Genomic DNA, 23,184 nt, shown 5'->3' on the forward strand with positions numbered 1-23,184 from the left:
CCCAATCCCTGTGTTCCCACAATCCTCTGTGACCTTCATCAGGAATAAGTGGTTACAGAAGATGAAGGAATTATTCTAGATATCAGTCACACAGAAAGACATGAAAATACCAATTGTATATCTAAAGTAAGCGTATTTCATAGCCTATTTGTGATCAGTGTCAATGAGCGCAACTTATTGTGCTGGATTGCTAACATGGGCTAATAAATACGTAACAGTTCTCGTTAGGCTCGTCTTATAGTTACGCTTAATTGTGTGGAACTTCTGCAAAACAAGTTTTCATTTACATTTTAACAACAATAAACAGTGGTTCTGTCAGTAGCCTCTTTATTTATTTGTCTTGAATAAGACAGAAAAATACAACTTCTCTTATTATTACAACTGAGAAGACTTTCTTGTGCTGGAAAACCTTATCAATTCTCTGCATTGTTTAAGCTAACGACTAGGGGCGTTATGTTGTAGTGCACACACACACCTGTTAAAGATTATATAAATAAAGATTTCAGTTCATCTTTAAAAGAGAAGACTTTCCTGTGTTGAGAAAACAAATGTACAGCTTTAGTGCTGACTGTTACACTGTTCTGCCACTGGAGATGCTTTAGAAAAATGCTAAATATACATCTCACAGAAACATCATCATATCAACACTCGATTTAATCATTTGCTTGGTGATCATTAAAAGCAGCAAAGTTTTTATTAAGGGTTCTGAAACTTACAGGTAATTGTGTGTGTGTGTGTGTGTGTGTAATATAAGAGACAAAAACAAGGTATTTTTTTAAAAAAGCTTTTATTAAAAAATGCTCAAACACAGGTCAAAACTGCAGCATCTCTTGGGCCTTTATTGGTCTGCTGAGACAGAAAGGTATTGATAGGGAGACCATAAGCAAATGAGACAGAGGCAAAAAGCAAAAGTGAGATGGACTAATGGAGCAAAAATGAATGACCGAGAAACAGACAGAGACAAATGTAGGCAAGTATGAATGTGTGTGTGGTAGGAGAACAGGTGGATTACCTGCATCGGGCAGTGTGGAGTACAGATGGTTTTCTCTGCACTTCAGTGCCACTACACTCTGCTCTGCGCCTATACACATACACACAAAGAAATACAACACCCTTCATGAACAAACAACACACAGCTTGGTGCGTAGGTGCGTGCGTGTGTGAGTGTCTGACCTGCATGTCTTTTCTTTGTGTGTTTGTCACAGGAACTCTTGTTAGAGCTGCCAGTCGAGACAGGAAACTCTCCTCTTCTTTCTAAACACGTCATCTTTCTTAGCATAGTGTACCAAATTATGCAAATATTGAGAACATTCTGCTGATCTGATAAAAATTTCAGTCAATCTTTAAGTCAGTATGCAGCGTGTGTGTGTGTGTGAACTCACCTGAAGCTCCTGACTGATGGTTTGTGTTTGGTGCTGCAGGTCCACCCTGTCACACAAACACTCCTCTGCACAGTGAGAGAGAAAACGTTGCTTCTGCTGCTCGACTCTGCGCACACACACACACACACACACACAAATTTTCCTTTTCCCCCATATCAATCGCAGCTAACTAAAAGCAAACACTAGGTTCTGTGGAGCAGATGTGATTCAGGAAGACAATTCACTTGCCTCAAAATATGCCCCCCTCCCTATCTAAACCTATAGCATGTGTGTATGTCTGGGGATATGTGTACCTCCTGTAGAACTCGGCTGAGTGCGGTTTTCTAGCCCAGTGTTTGAGCTCCCTCTGCAGAGATCTCACACACTCTGCTGTTTTCTGCCATCTCTCTCTCAACTCTGTGCACACACACACAGACACACTACATGTAACCTTCTGAAACACAGTTAGCTTTTGTAGAGATATGTGTATGATGCATATGATTGATCTATACGCGAGTGTTGTTGTGGCGGGCGGAGTTGCATTGCCGTGACGACTGTTTGAAGGTGAGAGCAGTAGTTCATTATGAGAGTGGAAAGAGAATCACGCGATACACACACACTGTCACCTAGTGCCTTCATCAACTGCTCCTGTAAAGACAGAGAGGAATTAAAGCGGCAAGCAGCATTTTCGGGGCCTCACATACAATTGTGCACACAGATTTTAAGATGATATGATCCAAATTTGATGATTTTTTGGGTGTAATCTGTAGGAGGACTAGTGAAAACAGATTAGATTCAAGCATTTCCTACATGTCATTGTAACTTTTGACCTCTAGGTGTCATGAAATATGTTGCGTAGCCTCAGGTCATAGTCCTGAAGACAGGTCCCAAGTTTCATGACAATGCATAAAGTCGTTAATGAGTCACAGCGTCACTTCCTGATTGGCGACTTCATTGCCAGATTTGTTGACTTGTTACAAGCGAATGGTTTCAAAAATCAAAATTCCATTCGATAACTTTTGTTGCAGATTGGTCTGAAGATGTTATGAGCCACATTTGGATAACATTTGAAGGAGGAGTGGCGAAAAGTTTTTAACAAAATCCAAGATGGCCAAAAATACAATTAGGCGGAAAATCATCTGGGCCATTTAACTCACCTGGCTTTGAAAGTTATGGGCATAAACATACTTTGAAATTTGGCCAAAATTTGACCTGTTGGTGGCGCTAGAGCTTTGGGAGCTTGGAGCCTAGATTTGGTGTATTTGTAACTGAATCTGTCCTGAAGCTATGTGCCAAATTTCACAACTTTTTACCACACAGTTCTATGGGCAGCCATAGACACCCTAGCCAGATTAATAATAATAATAATAATAATAATAATAATAATAAGAAGAAGAAGAAGAAGCAGAAGAAGAATCTGTAGAAAAACAATAGTTGCCTTGCACCATTGGTACTTGGCCCCTAAAAAGCGACAGGAATATATACAGAGAGACAGAAAGAGAATAGCTTCAGAGCGAGGCAGAGTTAATACTATAGAAATGATAACATATCAGTACTAATGCAATAACATAAAATTTGTTCCTTTCTGCCCAACCAGAGTAGAGAATTCATCAGCGCTGTGCAATAAAGTTGTTTATGATACAGCAGGTTGAACAAATTGGTTCGTGTAAATCAGTTACATAAATATTTATCACAATACTCATTATTGTTATCATTATAAATATTCTTTCATTTATCTTACTGCTGCCTCACCTTCTGTAGATCATTGACTGCTGTCTTGTCAGATGGTACCGAAGTGACCAATCGCAATCGAATGTTGTGGGCGAGGGCGTGGCCAATCAGAAACTGGGCGTGGCTTTGGAGGAGCTCAGAGGCTGTTTCGAGGTCTGAGAGTAGCTCCTGCTGGAGGCTCTGTTCAATCACAGACAAGCACAAGTCAGTATGTGTATTAAGCATGTAAGTAGGGCTGCACAATTAATCGAATATCGATCGTGATTACGATTTTGACTGCCCACGATTAAATGAACATGATCGACTGCGATATTAACGTTTAAAGTTCGTCCTCCACTAATAGAAAACTCCGCTGCAGATCAAATCAAGTACTTCCTACACTTACAACCAATCACACAGAACGGCGCAGGGATGACGTCATTTTGTATGCCAAAACCCCGAAACGGAGTTAGCATTTTAGCCCTCGAGCTGCTAGCTTCGCTTTGAGCTCCAGCACTTTGCGTGAGGGGAAATCATGACATTACCACGATGCTAAATGGCACTACAGAGGTTGTCGGGGACATTAAATGTCATCACGCCGAACGGGAAAAAACTTTGCAGATAAACTCAGAGCTCTACAGTGCCACCATTCCATTCGCATTTGTGACTGAAAAGTATTTTGTGTGACTGTGAATAAATATTTATTCGCACCGGTGTGAGTGACCTGTTCAGAATTGTATGATACAATCGGGATAAAAACTACAGGAATTCCAAAATGCATCTACACTGAGCAACAGTTACTTTCACACTGCTTTTCATCTCCTCAGTCAACCGAACAAGTGTGAAAATACTGCAAAGAAGCCATTAAGATGACGAGTAACAACGAACATCTGCTTCAACTTCCTGCTCTCACAAACCGCCATCTTTTATCGCTCCCGCAAAATAACCTGATTAATAATAATAATAATTAATAATAATGCTAATGCTACAAGGTGGGTTTAATTCAAACTTCTTTATTAAAAAAAATTCCTCACCAATCATAATCAAGACTAGCGACTGTTCAGTCTGTAAACATACAGTACTCTGCTGCTCTCCTTTACTAACTCTCATTCACTTCATTTAAACTCACGGTTGCCAAATATCATTAGAAAAGTTCAACTCCAGTTTCCATGTTTTCACCCCCGCCCCCCAAAACACAATATTATCAGCAGACATGGACACTGTGCTGGGGGAACCGATCTAAAACTGATAAACAAACAAAAATAAAACTACTAAACTGTAAAGACAGAAAATGTGCTTAGTTATAAATAAACCATTTAATATAAAAAAAAACAGATATTATAATAACTTAATTAAATATAAATAAAATCAGAAATGAAATAATGTTTAATTACTATGGGTTGCATTTAATATAAATTTGACATTAAGCTTAGTTCGATATTTCCTTTGAAGGCTATTAGCCTTTTTCCTAATATGGATCATGTTTGTGTTAGACTACTTTTAATTCGGACTCTTTATTGTTTAAGATATTTAAAAATAAATATTTTATGCTTGTTTATTTATCAATTAACCAACAGTATTTCTTTTTGCTATTATTTTAACTCAATTAACAGTGACCATGAGCAGAGAGCTTACATTTAACTGTTTATGACGGACCTCCTGATTAAAGTTTAAATAAAAAAAGTTTGGAATCTGGATCGGTATCGTCTGTAAAAATCCTGATCAGAGCATCAGTAATGATCACCATTAAACTAAAGCACTTTGCTTCTGACAGGTAAATGAACTCACCCAATCACATCCTGTATGAGATTATTCACATATATACACAATATACACAGAGTGGTTCAAGAACTGACCCCAACCCAGAACCCCGACAGTGGAAAATGTCTAATAGTGTAGCTTTAAATATATTTAAGAGGAGCAGACTTCAAACACTGAACATTGATGTTTATTGTATTTGTTTACAAGGTGAAACAGGTTAACGGTTGTTTTTTGCATACAGTCTGTAAAATTAACTGAAAATATTACATTCAGTTTATCAGAAGGTAAATTAATTTGTCATGGTTCACAATAAGTTCCTAAATTCTGGCATAATTGACAAGCTCAAGTTTTCTCATGCCTACTTGTGTGTTATATTGTGGCATGAGAAAACTTAATGAATGTGAAAGTGCAATAAAAATATGTTGTCACTAAAATCAATTAATAATCGTGATAAATAATCGAAATGTCAATATTGATCAACATAATCGGGATTATCATTCTGGCCATAATCGTGCAGCCCTACGTGTAAGTGAGTGTAACCGTTTTTAGTGTGCGCATGTACCTGTGTGTCTGTGTGAGAGAGCTGTGCAGTCCTCATCGCTCTCAGTGCTGTGTTGTAGAAGTGTTGAGTTGTTAAGTGGTGCTGGAGGTCTGACAGCAGAAGGCGCTGTTTTCCCTCAATCACGGCAACACTAACGGAAAAACAAACAGCAGCTCAGTAAACTAAAGTTTTAATAATCAAAAAACAAAATTAATGAAAAATAATGAGGGCAATCATGCAAAATAAGGATTGTTTTTATACAAGATATGGTACTGTAATATTTATTTACTGCATTATTTTGGCAGTCGGGGAGCATGGTGCCTTAGGGGTTAGCATGTTTGCCTTGCACCTCCAGGGTTGGGGGTTTGAATCCCGCCTCTGCCCTGCGTGCGCGGAGCTTGCATGTTTTTGTCATGCTTCAGGGGTTTCCTCTGGGTACTCTGGTTTCCTCCCCCAGTCCAAAGACATGCATTGTAGACTGACTGGCATCTCTAAATAGTCTGTAGTGTGTAGATGTGTGTGTGATTGTGCCCTGCAATAGGGTGTCCCCTGCCGTTGTGCCCCGAGTTCCCTGGGATAGGCTCCAGGCTCCCCCTTACTCCATGTAGGATACACTGAATCTAGTCCATAACTCAAATCCCCATCTCTGATTTCTTTCACAAATAAGAGTTAACCATAGGTAAGCCATGCCGTTGAGTTGTGCAAATTGGGGAAAAAAAGATGATGTGGAAATTAATCGCAGGTGTCAGGTCCCACATTCAAAAGTCCATGTGAACATGCCACATCAGTAGAAGGCGGTGATGGGTGGGGCTAAATTACAATATATAGAGGAGGCAGGCAAATTGACAGGATAATGATGGAGGGTTTAGCTAGGGATGAGATATTCTTCCCAATTTGGTCTTGCCAATGCTCACCTGCGTCCTTTTCCACTTGCTGCTCATGCTAAGTCTCAGGGCAGCATAACAGACTCGAAGGAAAGTGCTGTGTGCTCTGTTCTGCATAAAGAAGCTCACGGATGCCTACGTTTGGTTAGTGTCGCTATGTTTGAGAGGAACCCCCCTTCCACCCTAAGAGCTTGGCCAATTTTGCTTCCTTGGCTTCCAACCATGATTTCGATCATCTGTGGCCGGGATTAAAAGGAGCAGGAGCTGGCCAATCACCAAAACTGGCAAACACATTTCTGTTGCACCACTTGGGACTCGCGAGTATTCAACATGACCGAATAAGGCAGTCAGTCCAGGATTTTGCGATCACAGAAATGAATGCTAAATCAAGGAAACTGCAATATTCGCAGGAGCTTGCATTTTTTCAACATTACCGCAGATTTGGGCCAAGATGTGCCACATGACATTATCACAACGTGCGTTCATCCAAATCCCTCTTAGATTCACATGTGTCGAATATGAGTACAGCTAAAAGGGCTCATTCACCAACAAACATCACTTGCAAAACAATTTTCACAATATCACCAATTCAAAAAAAGCACAAAAATCTCAAAAATCAAGCATTTTTGGCTGCAACAATCACACAAAAAAACACGAAACCCTGTATGGACTGGTAAGGAAAGATCATGAACAAATGAGGTGAGGTTTAAGCAAAGACTAGTAAAGAAGGTGCCTAATTATATGACGATATAGAATAAGAGGTGGGGCCAAAGGATAGCATACGGAAAGAGGGGTGGAGCTAAATGTCAAATTATTAAATAAAAGGAGGAGCTGAAGGACAGATGCAAGTAGGGGTGGGGTTAAAGGAAAACGTCATTTCTCACCTGTCCTTTATGTCTTTCTGCCTGGTAATCACTGCTACAGTAACCTTCACGTTCTGGTTGCCTAGGTGATTAAGAGCAGCAGCAGCTAATGCTTGTTGTTCAGCCCAAATCTGCAAAGATAAAGAGAGATATCAATTAACACTGAGAGAGACCCCCCCCAACACACACACACACACACACACACTCTAACACACCTGTTTGCTTTGCTCTAGCTGCTCTCTGAGCACCTGCAGCTGCTGGTGGGCGTGACTCTCCTTCTGCCGCATCTGATTGGTCCAATTAAGCTCCATGCTGTTCAGAAGTGTGCAGTTGTGTTCCTCAGAAAGGGCGGAGCTTGTAGTAAGCACGCTCACAACACATTGTCGCCACAACATTCGGACACTTTCCGAAAATTTACAAAACAATTTCTGGAAAAAACCCCAAAACAAAACAAAAAAAAATTACACATATACACACACGCTTAAATTTTATTTGGATGTTTTAAGGTTAGAGGATTAAGTCAGACATCCAGACCAGCACCCACCTTCCACAGGTCACACACAGCATCGGACACTCTCCTGTCTTGCTGTAGCTCAAACTCTTGTCTCTGCGTCCAGTGTTTTAACTTTAGCTCTGCCAGCAGCTGAGAGATAAATAATGACATGGTCATTGGGAGGGGCTTTGTCATGTCCAACTGCATCTCCACACACGGTTAATTACATCATATTTAGAAAGAGCTAGTCATGTTTGACTACATAGACAGTAGGAGGAGTTAGTCATGTCCAATTACAGATATACAGTTGCAGGTGTGTTACCTTGGCAACCTGCTGAGCATCTTGATGATCATGTGAGTGGATCATGTGACTCTCTCTGTTCTGAACCTTCATCATCTTCCTCAACTTCACATCGATCTTCCTACAGTGATCACTGACCAGCTGCAGAGTGTGATCTGTGACCTCTACACACACACACATGTACGCACACAATGGTGATGCTGAGTTCATGAAGTAGATGTATTACAACAGTGTTACAGTTTGACTGTAAGTGTGTTGAATGCAGTGTGTGTACAGTTTGATGAGTGTATAATGCATACGTCCAGTGCAGCGCTGCAGCTCATTACTAATCATGCTCTGCAGATCACCGATCAGCTTCTCCATGTGATCAAACTCCAGCTGTCCGTCAGCCGTCAGCTCCTCCACTGACTGGCTGGTGAGCTGTACTATAAGCTCCGCCTCCTGCCTCATTAAAACAGTCCTAATTCTTAACCAACCAGATAACTCCTCCCACCACTGCTGCCTGTCCCATAGTGTCTGGTGGGGAGAGAGAGAGAGAGAAAATAGAGATTTAAAGGTCAAGTCTATTTTTGATGTTGTCTGTCTGTCTTTGTATGTATTAGATTCATTAATTTACGCCACCAATTTAAAACATCTGCATCTCTGTCTGTATATATATTATAGTTTTATGGTGTTAATTAAAGCATGTTTACTCTGTGTGTGTGTGTGTGTGTGTGTGTGTGTGGGTGTGTGTGCACGCATGCATGTCCCATCCTCCAAACCTGAATGATATTGGAATGAATGTCTTTCAGCTGCTTTTCCACCAGCAGCAGGCAGTTGACGAGTGTCAGCGTCACTTCCCGTGTGCCATCATTCGGCTTGCTGCTATTGAAATGTTGACAAAGCCGCTCCAACTGTTTAGCAAAACTCAGAGCCTACACACACACACACACACACACACACACACAGAGTATAACACATTGTTATCTGTAAACAATGAAAGTGATTGCTTTAGCAGTCAAATCTGAATCAGTTCACTGTACAGTCAGCATGATGTTATTTTGAGGTTTGTTAACTTCATAGCAATGCTAGTTATGCAGCTCCAGCCTAAAAATTAATTAACAAAGCTTTCACTTTGTGTGGACACAAGTGTGCGTGTGTCCAGTTACCGTATGTAGTGTGTGTTCCAGTTTCTCTCTTCCGGCCGTTTCCACTTCTTCTATGGAACAGATTGGCTCCGCCCCCATCTTGGACCTGTCCAGTCCAGAAGATGATTCCCTTTTCAACTTCTCCAATTCCTGCCCAGAGTGATCATGGGTAAACAAGTCTCTCTCTTATTCTTTCACGTGCACACATATACAACAAAAAAGTCATTGTAGAACCTGTTATTTTTAGAAGGCGGGTTTTTGTTCAGTTTCTGCTGTAAGCAATTAAACACACTATATGGCTGAATGTTTGTGGACACCTGACCATCAAAGTAAACAAAGTGAGGTCTATGAAGACATGGTTTGCCAGAACTCGAGCGGCCTGCTCTAACAGAGCCATGACCTCAACCGAACTTAACACCTTATGGATGAACTGGAACGCTGATTGCACCTCAGACCTGGCTGAATGAGCACAAACCCCCACAGACACACACCAAAATCCAGTGGAAAGCCTTCCCAGAAGATCGGACGTTATTATAACGGCAAATAAACGTTTGGCCACATATATGTGTACATAATTTAACACACTACAAAATGAGATGGGGACATGTCCTCAGTGTCCCTGGCGAAAGTTACACACAAAGATACACACCTTCTCCTGCTGCTGTAAGAGTCGATCTTCTGTGCTGAACAGAGCTTGTACAATCTGGAGGAAAATCTGAAATAATAATAATAAGAGGAAGAGGAAAAACAAGAAGAATAAATTAGTTTATAGTGAATGTGTGTTTATGACTTAATGTATATAGACTGCGTGTATGTGCACTTAACCTACTCCCCACTGTTCCTTCTGTAACTGAGCCATATGTTGATGAAGGTTCTGCAGTGTCACACACAGCAGACTGAGTCTCCTCTCATCACTAACACACACACACACACACACACACAATTAGATATCTTCAGAAACAGCTCCATATATACTGTATGATATATTCTGTTAGTGTGTGTATTAGGGTTGTGCGATGACAAAAATATCATATAAACATACTTGAACACATTTCTACGATACACAATATGTATCACAATATATATGTTTGCGAAGAAACTTCTAGGAAAACAGTAGGGGGTGCATTTTAAAAAAAGAAAAAAAGATAATCTGTTTGATGACGTTGAAAACAATCTTTAAAAAGTTAAGACATACAAAAAGGACAAAAGTCGAACAAAAAACAGCTGCTTCTAGTCAGAGAAAATGTAATAATGTAATGAAAAGCTCTCTCATGATATCTCAGAACAGCGCAATGCAACATACCTGATCACAATATCAACATTTTATCGTTATATCGTCCTGCCGTAGTGTGTACTCACTCAGGGTAGGACAGTGTGTGCGCATAGTGCTGTGCTCTCCTGAACGTGAGGTTCGCGTGTGTTTTGTGGGCGGGACCAGATGATACGCTCTCGTCCTCATCTCCGCTCTCGTCCGGCCAATCGGAAGACGAGGAGGCGGAGTCGTGGGGTGAGGGATCTGAGGCTCCGTCTGCTAATGGCTAACAATTAGATAATGCAAATAAGACACTCACCGTATCACAGGCACGTTATTACCATCATCATCATCATCATCAGTACTGAAATAAACTGTTTAACAGGAAAAGCACGTCTCTGTAATCTGAGATGTTTTTTCAAATAAAACTGGAGAAAAAAAAACCCCAGAGTAAAATCATGCTTTTGGAGATCCATAGCAACAGCTGCATTACTGTATCCTGTTGATGTGCGTATTCATTGATACGAAGGCCCTGTTCTTCGTACGTTACCTGATAAATCAAAGATTTTTTTTTTAATGACTGGACTTACCATCATTCCAGACAGGCTATTTTGGCTCTTCACAAGCACCTGAGGCATTAATATTACTGGAGCGAGTTGTTTGAGATAACTGTGCATTCATATTTTGATCACTGGGTCAACGATTTAGTGGAGCCATTATGAAATCATAATGCTTGTGTGAGATTTTGCTACTTTATTCATGCTCAGTTTATTCATGTAAACTTTTGAACAGGATGATCAGTGTAAATTGTTATTATTTTGTTTTTCCATTTAGTACTGCCTTTCAAACGCTAAACAAGATACTTACATGTCTCCCAGAAGACAAAATACTAACAATTTACACCGATCATCTTGTTCAAAAGTTTATACCCCCCTGGCTCTTAATGTATCGTGTTGCCTTCTTGATCATCAGCGAATGTTTCCACCTTTTGTAATAGCCGTGTACGAGTCCCTCAGTTGTCCTCAGTGTGAAAATATGGATCTCAACATCATATAGCCACTGTTGGAAAGGGATCAAATATGCAGAAGATGCTGGAAAAGTAAAGAATGTGCAGGACCTGGAGGATTTTCCTGAAGAACAGTGGGCAGTTTAACTGCTCAGGACAAACAAGGAACTCATGAACAACTATCACAAAACATAAAAACAGTCACTGATCATCCAGGTAACGACAAACAGTATTCAGAATCAAGCGTATGTAAACTTTTGAATGGGGTAATTTTGATAAATTCAGCTATAATCTTGTCTTGTGGACTACATGTAAACATCTGTTATGTGAAATAGCTTATTCAGGACAGGACTAAATAAAAAAAAAAACCATGGGATTTTTATGATCCCTCTTATTTAATTAACAATATTAAGAATTAGCACATTCTGCAAGGGGTATGCAAAGTTTTGGGCACAACTGTATTTTGACTTCGCAAATGTACACAATTCTGCCCGTGTTTAGCTTTCGTTGGGTTGTTTGGCTCAATAAATCATGTATACGATTGAATTAATTCGCAAGGAGCAATCAAGCCTGTTGATGGCTTGTTTTTAGGAAGGGTTCCAATAATTCTGGAGGACATATATAGGATCGGTAACAAGCCTGACAACAGCTTCTGGTTAAATCCATCATCATATCAAATTGACAATATAATATTGCAGTGATCCACTTCACTGCTTCTTAATTACCTAATGAGCAGAAGCTTCAGCGGATTAACACAAAGATCTTACTCTGTATCTCTGATTAATGGGATAGACCACCCTCGCCTTCAGCGCGAACGCACTGACGTCATTGATTACAGGGCTGTCCGTGCGGATCACCTGAGAGACAGGCAGAGAGAGAAAGGATTAATGAAAATGATTCAGTGTAACTATTTTCTATTCATCCAGAAGTTTATGTGTATATGTTTGCGTGTACAAACTGTATCAGCAGGCTCTGTGTTCCTTCCCATGCTATCCCGCTCCGTTTCCTCGTCTCTCTCATCCACATCCATAAGGCTCCACGGGTCACCTTTAGACTACACGGCACACTAACTTCAACTCACAGGAACATTTAAAGATTTTTTTTTGTTTAAACACAACTGTAATATGGGAGAATATAGGTGTGTTAGTGTTACTGTGACGCTTTAAATCTGAGGTACTTCTTTTGTTAGCATTACAATAGATGGATATTGCACTATTAAGCCTGCGGTCACAGCAGCTTTTCGTCTCACAAATTTCTTCACCAGGGTGGAGCTAAATCGGTTGATTATGGGATGTCCTGGTGTGATGGAGGGAAAGTACTGAAGGTTCATCGAACGGGAAACCTTTGTTATGGATCAGAGACATTATGCTGACCAAGGATCACAAAATTCTTGTCATAGTGCAAAAGGTAACAATAAGCAGGTCTCCCAGAAATACATCACCTCCAGCATTGCATTCTTGTTTCCTATAGGCCACATCTCCAAGACTGGTGGATTTCCTGGGTTAACGTTAATCTAGATAAAGTCTAGATTAAGTATTATGCCTCCCTGTCTTGAGCAAATGGTTTACTGCTATTGATACTCAAGCTAGCAACTCTTATTTGGAAAAAAAAAAAACACACACACAAAAAAAAAAACCTGCGGAGGAATCCCACGAAAACATGAAGAGAACATGCACAGAATCGCCACACAGACAGTAGTCAGTGTGCCACCCATCTATATAATAACCTCATATTAATAATAAACAGGGTAGAGACACCAAAGGTTATTTTTATACTAGTATAACAGAAATTAAAAGAGGACATAAAAACACAAAGTTTAAGCTTATGTCAAGGCAAGAAGCCCTTGTTGGACTTTGAACAGAAGAATAGAGAAGTGATGGATATTATTCAGTGATCATTACCATTTCTATTAATGTTAACTTTTGTAAAACTTTTGATTTAATAAATTAGGTTTCCTAAAATCATAACCTTATATGGACTCCTTTAGTGTGTGTAAGCCAGTTAATATTCGCTTAATTTCAACATTTTGTTTCTATGCATAATACAGGATTGCAGAACTAACGTCTGTGGTGCCTCGTTCGCAAAGCATTCTGGAACACATCACAACACCATGGTATCCTTCTGCCATGAATTACTCCTAGCTCGGGAATGATGTTAAATCACAGCTGCTGCGCTCGAATTGGCAAGAAATGCTTTCAAATTGATGTGTGTGTGTGTGTGTGTGTGTGTGTGTGTGTGTGTGTGTGTGTGTGTGTGTGTGTGTGTGTGAGACCTTTGGAGACAGACAGTAGGGTTTAAAGAGTAGTGTGTGTATAAGTACAGCGACGATCATTCCCAGCAGAAGTCCTGCACACACACTTCCCAGCAACACTCCCGATTGGAGAGCCACACACTCTGCTTGCTGCAGCAGCACATCGCCTGAGCACTCCATCCTACACACACACACACACACACACACAAAAACATTAAATCCTGTTATCAACAGATTACAAACTGTTATCACTTATGTTTGAGACTGTTTAAATTTTTTTCTCATATTTAAATACCACTGTAACCAGTGTTGCCAACTTTGAGACTTTGTTGCTGGATTTGGAAACTTTTTAATTACTTTAATTCAAAAAAGAGCCTTGCAACAAATTTAGTGACTTTTTGAGAGTGTGTCAGTCACTGTCTTAAACTTGATAAGGCTCTCCAGATCTTCATGACATGCTGATATATATGAGCAGGTTGGCACAACTCACCATCAGTATGTAATGCCTGACTGTGTTGTGCTTGGGACCAATCACTGATCACCCTTGTTCCCAATGACCAATCACTGAGCACCACTGCTCCCCATGACCAGTCACCAATGACCATTGCTCCTAATGACCAGTCAACGATGACCATTGCTCCCCATGACCAGTCACCGATGACCATTGCTCCCCATGACCAGTCACCGATGACCATTGCTCCCCATGACCAGTCACCGATGACCATTGCTCCTAATGACCAGTCAACGATGACCATTGCTCCCCATGATCAGTCACCGATGACCATTGCTCCCCATGACCAGTCACCGATGACCATTGCTCCCCATGATCAGTCACAGATGACCATTGCTCCCCATGACCAATCACCAGAGACCATTGCTTCCAATGACCAATTACAGATCACCGTTGTTCCCAATGACCAGTGCTCCCAATGACCAATCACCAGTGTGCCCAATGACCAATCACCAGTGCTCCCAAGGACCAATCACCTATCACCACTGCTCCCAATGACCAGTCACCGATCACCACTACTCCCAATGACCGATGACCATTGCTCCCTATGACCAATCACCGATGACCATTGCTCCCCATGACCAATCACCGATGATTATTGTTCCCAATGACCAATCACTGATCACCTTGCTCCCAATGAACAATCACCAATCACCATTGCTCCCAATGACCAATCACCAATGCCCATTGTTCCCAATGACCAATCACCAATTGCCATTGCTCCCAATGACTAATTACCGATCACCGTAGTTCCCAGTGACCAATCACCATTGCTCCCATTGACCAATTTGATGTAATTTGGTGATCATGCCAATGAACACCTCAGTGAAGTCACAACCTCAAACTTTTCAGAATATAATTTTCTTTACCACCACCATCCAACAAATATTACAATATGAGCACATTTAATGTGCTTCTGCTTGGGCTTTTCCTTTAACAGATAAAAGGGGGAAATCATCTTCGCCATGCGCGTGCAAAGCAAATGTTAAAACAAAAGGTACTTTTTTTGACAAGCCACACGCTGAGTTTTCGTTGCTATGGTAACTTTGTAACGGGTTCAGTACTAGAACGTAATCGCTTTGAGGGTTAAAATGGCGCTCCACACATGCGCAGAAAGTTAGGTCTGGAACCTACACTCTTACGGGATGTATTTAGAAATAATAATCTATATAAACACTACACCTGAACACGTAAACATGTGTTATCTTTGCAGCATACCTACTGCGCGTGCATGTAGTCCAGCCTCATTATTAAACCAACATCATCGCGCGCGCACAGGGATTAGGAATCTCTCCTAGTCTTCGCCTCACATAAAATTCCGAGAGAGAGAGCGGGGAAGGCGGCCAGGGGGGTCTCTGCCGCACACAAACAGAATCCACTTTTGACCAATAGCATTTGTAGTCCTTCACAGAATAGCCAATAGGATTCAGGGAGGGCGGAGCCCCGATTCAGAATTCCTAAAATTTGGAGTTTGGGGAAAAGTGTCAGACTCCGCCTCCTTTCCAAAAACTAAACAACATTGAGCAGGAAAAGCGGAAGTGCGTTTCAAATCCGCTGGATTCGTATGGTTATAGTGTTTTTATTATTATTTATTTGTATACTGTCCATGCAGCGAAATATGAAAGAATTCTGTGTGATGTGAACGTTTATGGTGATTTATGATTTTGTCCTGGATGTTAAATGTGTTGGTCTCGCGCGACCTTCTCTTTCTACTTCGCGTGCATCCTACTGTGTTCGGCGCGAGCCGTTCACCGCCGCCACAATGCGCGCGTGCTTACTCTGAAACCGGAGGATAACGGTACAGTACCTGTACCGGATGTGTGCAGTACCCGCGGTCAGGTAGCGCATGCTCTTTGGGATGTTCTTACCAATGCATGTATCTTCATTTCATGTGACAGTGTTGTAGAGTTTGCATGTTAAGTACTCATATTAGTGAAGGTGTTATTATGATCACTTAGTAGGGTGATTATAATAACCCCTTAAAGGAAACGTCCACCCTGAAACACATCAAATATATTTATACAGAAAAATGGGTGATGTGCTTAGTGATAATGGTGTTAATATGCTGGTTGGTGCTATATTTGTGTTATTCTTGTCAGAAGTTAGTGCTTGTGCGTCATGCTGACGTCTGAGCAGGCAATGTTAGGGCAGTTAGTTGCACTGCCGTTCAATAGCTGGAAAAAATGTCATTGTTTGTGATGATTGTGGATATACAGTGGATATTAAACCTGGATATTAAAGCTCAAACTGTACTAAAATCCACAATGGCCCTGATGCATATACTGAGGATCTTTCTAACACACTTGGCACTACTCGACACTATAGTATACAATTCCAGAAGAGTAATGATTTATATTCTCACTATTCGGTGTCACCCAGTGAATGGGTTCCCTTTTGAGTCTGGTTCCTCTCAATGTTTTGTCCTCATGTTGTCTCATGGAGTTTTCCCTTGACACTGTTTTCCCTGGCTTACTCATTAGGTATAAATCTACATCTATATCTATATAAGGATATCTGTAAAGCTGCTTTGTGACAATGTCCTTTGTTAAAAGAACTACATAAATAAAATTGAACGGAAATGAATTGATGATGGTCACGTTTCCCTGTCAGCAATTAAAAACAAGACCAAGAGCTTCTTTTCTCACTCACCATTTTCCAGCGATGTTAACTAGTCGCTGTAACTTCCCAGCCTCCGACAAAGAAAAGTCAAAGAAAGCCCCCCCTCAGTTTGGATTTCCTACACAGGAACTCCGGATGGTCTTTTCACCTCAGAGTTCCTCTGAGTTTAACAAGTGATGTCAAATCAACATGGCTGCACACAGCATCAGTAGCAAACAAACTAGCACTTCTTACCTTTAAATGAGCTATGCTGTATATACAAGTATTTGCTTTAGACCAATCAACATACAGACATATTAGTTTGTTAAATCTATAATGTTGACTAGACAGATTGCTGTTTTGAGGAGGAAAATATACATCACTCATTGTAGTTAGTTGGCTAGCTCCTTTCCTTGTGTAACATGCATCCCTTTGTGGCCTCTTAGACTCGTAAAATTTTGGGCCATGGTGGGATTTGAACCCCTGACCTTGGAGGTGTGAGGCAAACGTGCTAACCACTAAGCCATTTTAAATAGTCTTAGGTTTTATCAGCATTTGGCTAACAGTACTGTACACTAGTATATCAACGGATGTCTCTGTTTGATGTGTGGTTTAGTTTGCTGTGTAGAATTGATTTCATTGATTAATATTTCTCATTTTTATGTACATCATAGTTTAAAGGTTTACAATCTGACAGGTAAAATTTATAATAATAAAAAAAAAAGTTCTAGAATTTTTATGCGGCCCCCCAGTTTGAGTATCGCTGGGCTAGCTTGTTGCTAGCAAAAGACGAACATGGAGGCAGTGGAGACCACACACATTGGAGTCAAACTTCCAGAATACAATGCAGCTATACCATGTTATGGCAGAGACTTGGTTCGACTAATTAGGGTTGGCTCTGGGAGGACAAGCGCATTAGCCTTGACTGTAGTATTTGGAATCCTTTGTGTTTGAGGCAGAGTGTACAGACGAGGAGGTGAGAGCGCTGGACAGACTAAAGGACTAAAGTGTTGCTGCATCACTCTCTTTATGCAGAGATGAATTCCCACTGGCACCACCGTCAGCAGGTCGTCAAATGATATTGTGGGTAATGTAGGTAACTGTCAGCCAGAGTGAAAATGTCCGACAGGTAGATTAAAAAAGTTTAAACCAAAAATGCGTCTCAGAATTTGATCATAAAATATCTTAACATCTTAATTATAAAGATTAATCTACGGGTCATTCAGGGTGGATTTCTTTTTCTTTATAAGCACTATACAAATAAAATTGAATTGTGTATGCACATTGTGTATTACTGTTTTGTGCAGCATTTCGGTGGATTTGATCAGAGGAATCGGTGCGAGCATTTGGATCTTAATGCAGGTAAAACACACTGCTAAACTTCAACGTTCAAGAATGCATTTCTTTTAACACTGAGACAGATCCAGTGTTTGGTAGCTGACATGCTGCAGTGGCTGAGCTGCATTACTGGAACATTTATTTCACACCATACTTGAAGTACGTTCACACATACAGCGACTCGCCGCAACAAAGCGACTGGAAACCATTCAATGGCACTGAGAGTTGACGACTTCCAGCGACTGTTGGCGAGTAGGCGTGTCCAGGGACATGACAAAGTTGAGAAAAGTTGAACTTTATGCAAATTTTGAGCGACTTGGTGCAGCGACTACCAGTGAGAGTGAAGACAGTAGAGTTCATGCTACCTGCGAGTCCGGAACAGTCCGGCGTTTGCGCTTTTGCCGCAGATAGATGGCCGTAATGGCAAAGAGCACACACTGGTTCTCCGTCATCTCATGAGATATGATACGTATATACACTGGTGAATTTTATATACAAACACTCTCCCTCCAGAATGTTTCATTTTAGCGGCAAGAAAACTGGTTTGTTGTCAAAAGTGGAATGCTATCCACTGATAAATTTTACTAAGGTAATCAGTATTAGGAACGCCTCCTGACGACTTCATAGTGACTGGTGTGACTTCATAGTGACTTCATAGTGACTGGTGTGACTTCATAGTGACTTCATAGTGACTGGTGACTTGCAGCGATAAAATCACTGTATGTGTGAACGTAGCTTTAGGAGGTGGTCTTTCACCATTTAATCGTTTTCAGCTCACTGTGAGCTGTCAGCATAACCAAAATATTTGTAAATCCAGTGGGAAGCTTTAGTAAAACATTTACACACAACTTTACTAAACTATTAATAAACGAGGCCCAGTGACTCTAGTGGTGGTGTCTGCTTTAGTTTGTTTCGATACTTGATGGAATATGCCAAGGAACACCTTGATATAACATTCGTCCTAGTGTACTTGAGACTTTATGTATGAGAGAAACTTGTTTTGTCCTGAAAAACAGGAAGCACTTTCCTCTTAAGTCAGTGGAACGAGGAAGTCGCTCTCTGCTCAGCGGCCCCTGAGGGCCCCTGGGGACACAGCCTGTACGCTCTGATTGACCAGCTGAGAGAGACAGTGCTTTGGCGAAACCACCAGAGAGAGCCACGACACACACTACCTCAGGTGAGACTCGTCTACCTGTCGCCTGTCTCAGTACAAAACCAGTACATCCGAGTGCTGATGTGACACACCTCACTATATGATTTATATCTACTTCCTGTTGCAGATTGGGTCTGCAGTAAAGTCATCAGAATTTGGTGTCCAGTTCCTGAAATGTGCTCAGGTACTACAGTATCATCTCTCTCCCTCTCTCTCTCTCTCGCTCTTGCTGTCTCGCTTCCTTTGTTAAAAAGCTACAGTATGTAAGTCCATTATGTTTAACTGACTGTCTACATCGCCTGTTGAGTACTTCCATGTTCCATGAGCTATTAAGGGATATAAAGCTACTCAACATGTGTTTTTATTGGATAAAATTTATTTTCTGTGTGTGTGTCAGGTGGTAACAGGAAGTGAGTTTCCCCAGGTAACTGTCCACCTGGTAGTTAAAACCCTTGAGGGTGCAACAGACCTATCACATCTCAGTATACGTGACACCATCTCTGACACCGTCAGCCTGCAGACCAATGGGAAAGTACAGGACAGAGAATACCAAACCTTCAGCACGGACACACTGCCTGGTACACACACGCACACACTCACACACACACACCAAACCATCAGCACGGACACACTGCCCGGTACACACACACATACACACCAACCAAACCTTCAGCACGAACACACACACCCAAACCATCAGCATGGTCACAGTGCCCGGTACACACACACACACACACACACACACACACACACACATACACACACCCCAAACCGTCAGCATGGGCACACTGCCCGGCACACACACACACACACACACACACACACACACACACACACACACACACACACACACACACACACCCCAAACCGTCAGCATGGACACACTGCCCGGTACACACACACACACACACACACACACACACACACACACACACACACACACCAAACCGTCAGCATGGACACACTGCCCGACACACACACACACACACACCCCAAACCATCAGCACGGACACACTGCCCGGTAAACACACACACACACACACACACACACACACACACACCCCAAACCGTCAGCATGGACACACTGCCCGGTACACACACACACACACACCCCAAACCGTCAGCATGGACACACTGCCCGGTACACACACACACACACAGACACACACACCCCAAACCGTCAGCATGGACACACTGCCCGGCACACACACACACACACCAACCAAACCGTCAGCACGGACACTCTGCTCAGTACACACACACACACACACATTATTCCTATTAATTTGTAAACATTTTAATTCATGTTTTGTGTGTGTGTGTCTGTGTGTTTGGGTGTGTGTGTGTGTTTAGCTGGTTCAAGTTATGCTGTATCATACACAGCAAGTGTCAAAGGTAGCATCAAGGAAGATCTGTTTCTGCCAGCGTTCCTCACCTTCTCTAGCCCATCTCAGGTATACACACACACACACACACACACACACACACACACATACATACACACATACACACACATACCTGTTGAAGTCATGTTCATATTAAACCCTCTAACAATTTATCTATATGTAGCTTCAGACTCACAAACTCACTGAGTGACTGATTCACTGATCCACTCACTCTCTTCCTCATTGATTGACTCACTGATCCACTCACTCACTCTCTCTCTCTATCTCTCTCTTGCTCACTGACTGACTCACTTACTCCACTTAATCCACTCACTTACTAATGAATCACTCACTCACAGTCTCTCTCACTGACTCACAGCCCGATGTACGGATTGTTTAAGTGATTGTGTTTTTGTCTTTACAGAATGATATAAATTTATTGGGGCCTGTGGTGGCAAATTTCACACTGAGGATAAATACTACTGAAAAGGTGAAAGCGCACATACACAGAGGTGTGATTCTGCTGCTTAACACTGATGCTGAATAAAAGAATGATTTCTTACTGATTGATTGCGTATATGTGTTTTCCACAGGTGTGTGTGAATCATGCCTTACACTTTGCAGGATTCTGTGTGGCTTTTCTGATCTCTACACTGCTGCTGTCTTTCACACTCCTCACTGCCAGCTGCTTCTACAAGAAGTGCTTCATGCGCACACCTCAGCATAGGGTGAGTGACACACACATACACGTAGCAGAGTGCTGCGTTTAATTAATGTTGTTAATATTGTGCTAATAAAGTGTTTTAATACTTTGCACCCTATACATTTTAGAAGAGGCGGAGCTTTAGTGTAGAGGTGGAGCCAGAGGAGGCTGTTAGTAATGCCAGTGACACAGCCAATGAGGATGCTGCGTTTGAGGATAGAATCATTGACATCATGGCGCTGGAAGATCCACAGGACATGTCACATGCTCTGGACAAGTAAGATCAAGACCTTAATAACCTCTAACCCCTGACACTTACCACTTTACCTCTAACACTAACGCCTGAACGCTACATTTCTAACATTACAGCTAACCACTACAACTTAAGAACAGTCCCCTCTGAAATTACTGGAACTTTTAGTTTTTTGTGCTATACATCAAAGACATTTGGGTTTGAGTTCAAAAGATGGATATGAGATGAGAGTTTGGGATTTCAGCTTTTATTTCCTGGTCTGTACATCTAGATGTGTTAAACAACATGAAACATAGAACCTTTTGTATCAGACCACCTAATTTTTAGGTGAGCAAAAGTATAGGAACAGATAAGTCTTGAAGTAAATTAAAGTAAATAACACTTAATATTTGGTTGCATATCCCTCGCTTCAAACCTGTGACTCATTGACATCACTGGATTGTTGGTTTCTTCTTTTGTGTTGCTTTTTCAAGCTTTTACTGCAGCGTCTTACAGTTGTTGTTTGTTTCGGGGATTTCTCCATTCAGTCTCCTCTTCAGGAGGTGAAATGATGCTCAATTGGGTTAAGGTCTGGTGATTGACTTGGCCAGTCTAAAACCTTCCACTTTTCCCCCCAATGAAGTCCTTTGCCGAGTTGGCAGTGTGTTTTGGATCATTGTTTTGCTGCGTGATAAAGTTCCTCTCTATTAATTTGGATGGATTTCTTTGTAAAATGACACACTTGTCTTCTGAAATCATTCTGCTGCTACCATCAGGAGTTACATCATCAATAAAGATTAGTGAGTCTTTTCCAGAAGCAGCCATGCAAGCCCAAGCCATGACACTACCTCCACCGTGCTTGACTAATGAGCTTGAATGTTTTGGATCATGAGCAGATCCTTTCTTCCTTCACACTTTGGTCTTTCCATCACTTTGGTAGAGGTTAATCTTGGTTCCAGAATTTTTGTGGATCATCTCTGTATCTGGCCTTCTGATTCTTACTGCTCATGAGTGGATTGCATCTTGTAGTATGGCCCCTATATTTCTGCACTTGAGATCTTCTTCAAATGGTGGATTGTGATACCTTCACCCCTGCCCTGTGGAGGTTGTTGGTGATGTCACCAACTGTTGTTTTGGGTCTTTTCTTCATAGCTCTCACAATGTTTCTGTCATCACTTGCTGTTGTTTTTCCTTGGCCAACCTGTTCCATGTCTGGTTGTTCAGTACACCAGTAGCTTCTTTCTTTTACAGAACATTCCAAATTGTTGTACTGCCTATGCTAAAACCTTATGCAAAGGCTCAGATTGATTTTCCCTCTTTTCTCACCTTCAAAATGGCTTGCTTTTCTCCCATTGACTGCTCTCTGGTCTTCATGTTGGTTTGTCCTTTTTAACACAGGTGAAACCTAGGGCTCAAACCAAGAGTAGATATTTAGTGCTATTAATTCTTTAAACAATCAAACTTTAAACTTTAAACAGGGGACACCTGGGCAGCAAGAAACACCCATCAGTCATATGTTCCAATATTTTTGATCACTTGAAAAAATGGGTGGGTTCAAACAAATGGTGTCATGTTCCAAGTTGTTTAACACATCTTGATGTAAATATGAGGAAATGAAAGCTGAAATTCTGATCGGTTGTCTCATAATCATCTTTTGATCTCAAACCCACATGTCTTCAGTGTACAGCAAAAACAATAGAATTGGCCTTGCTGT

At 41.3% G+C, this 23,184-nt stretch overlaps 2 protein-coding genes across 6 annotated transcripts in view; one reads left to right on the top strand and one right to left on the bottom strand.

Moving 5' to 3' along the window:
* Positions 1-757: 757 nt before the first annotated feature.
* Positions 758-15,438, bottom strand: LOC108256113 (evC complex member EVC). Of its 4 annotated transcripts, none has more exons than XR_001810227.3 (22): positions 15,284-15,424; positions 13,572-13,731; positions 12,258-12,353; positions 12,067-12,156; positions 10,401-10,579; positions 9,871-9,955; positions 9,691-9,756; positions 9,063-9,191; positions 8,676-8,828; positions 8,214-8,430; positions 7,936-8,078; positions 7,665-7,763; positions 7,336-7,548; positions 7,142-7,251; positions 5,395-5,524; positions 3,114-3,272; positions 1,874-2,009; positions 1,676-1,778; positions 1,383-1,488; positions 1,174-1,254; positions 1,013-1,081; positions 758-846 (listed from the first exon to the last, which is right to left on the bottom strand). XR_001810227.3 is itself a non-coding variant. In XM_017452688.3 (21 exons), the coding sequence occupies exons 2-21, from the start codon at positions 13,728-13,730 to the stop codon at positions 1,064-1,066; spliced, it is 2,472 nt and encodes an 823-aa protein (XP_017308177.1). In that variant the 5' UTR covers position 13,731; positions 15,280-15,438; the 3' UTR covers positions 772-1,063. The 4 variants fall into 4 exon arrangements, 2 of the variants coding, with proteins under 2 accessions (XP_017308177.1, XP_017308162.1); XR_001810229.3 differs by having other exon boundaries at positions 773-849; XM_017452688.3 differs by having other exon boundaries at positions 772-1,081; positions 15,280-15,438.
* Positions 15,439-15,556: 118 nt separating this feature from the next.
* Positions 15,557-23,184, top strand: part of LOC108275188 (limbin) — a 17,210-nt gene continuing 9,582 nt past the window's right edge. For both annotated transcript variants that reach the window (XM_053688062.1, XM_053688063.1), the window contains exons 1-9: positions 15,557-15,900; positions 17,967-18,021; positions 19,014-19,174; positions 19,278-19,334; positions 19,548-19,728; positions 20,504-20,604; positions 20,960-21,025; positions 21,129-21,263; positions 21,367-21,515. In XM_053688062.1, the coding sequence (XP_053544037.1) occupies positions 15,742-15,900; positions 17,967-18,021; positions 19,014-19,174; positions 19,278-19,334; positions 19,548-19,728; positions 20,504-20,604; positions 20,960-21,025; positions 21,129-21,263; positions 21,367-21,515 (1,064 nt within the window). In that variant the 5' untranslated portion in view covers positions 15,557-15,741. The remainder of the gene's footprint in view (positions 15,901-17,966; positions 18,022-19,013; positions 19,175-19,277; positions 19,335-19,547; positions 19,729-20,503; positions 20,605-20,959; positions 21,026-21,128; positions 21,264-21,366; positions 21,516-23,184) is intronic.

The sequence above is a fragment of the Ictalurus punctatus genome, chromosome 2, assembly GCF_001660625.3.
Source record: "Ictalurus punctatus breed USDA103 chromosome 2, Coco_2.0, whole genome shotgun sequence".
Lineage (NCBI taxonomy): Eukaryota > Metazoa > Chordata > Actinopteri > Siluriformes > Ictaluridae > Ictalurus > Ictalurus punctatus.

Coding starts and splice junctions, on each gene's coding strand:
- LOC108256113 (XM_017452673.3), bottom strand. CDS start 15,309: ATGAGGCTGGACTACATGCACGCGCA. Junction 12,157..12,257: donor ACACAGAGCCTGCTGATACA/GTTTGTACACGC, acceptor CCTGTCTCTCAG/GTGATCCGCACGGACAGCCC. Junction 9,757..9,870: donor TACAGAAGGAACAGTGGGGA/GTAGGTTAAGTG, acceptor TTATTATTTCAG/ATTTTCCTCCAGATTGTACA.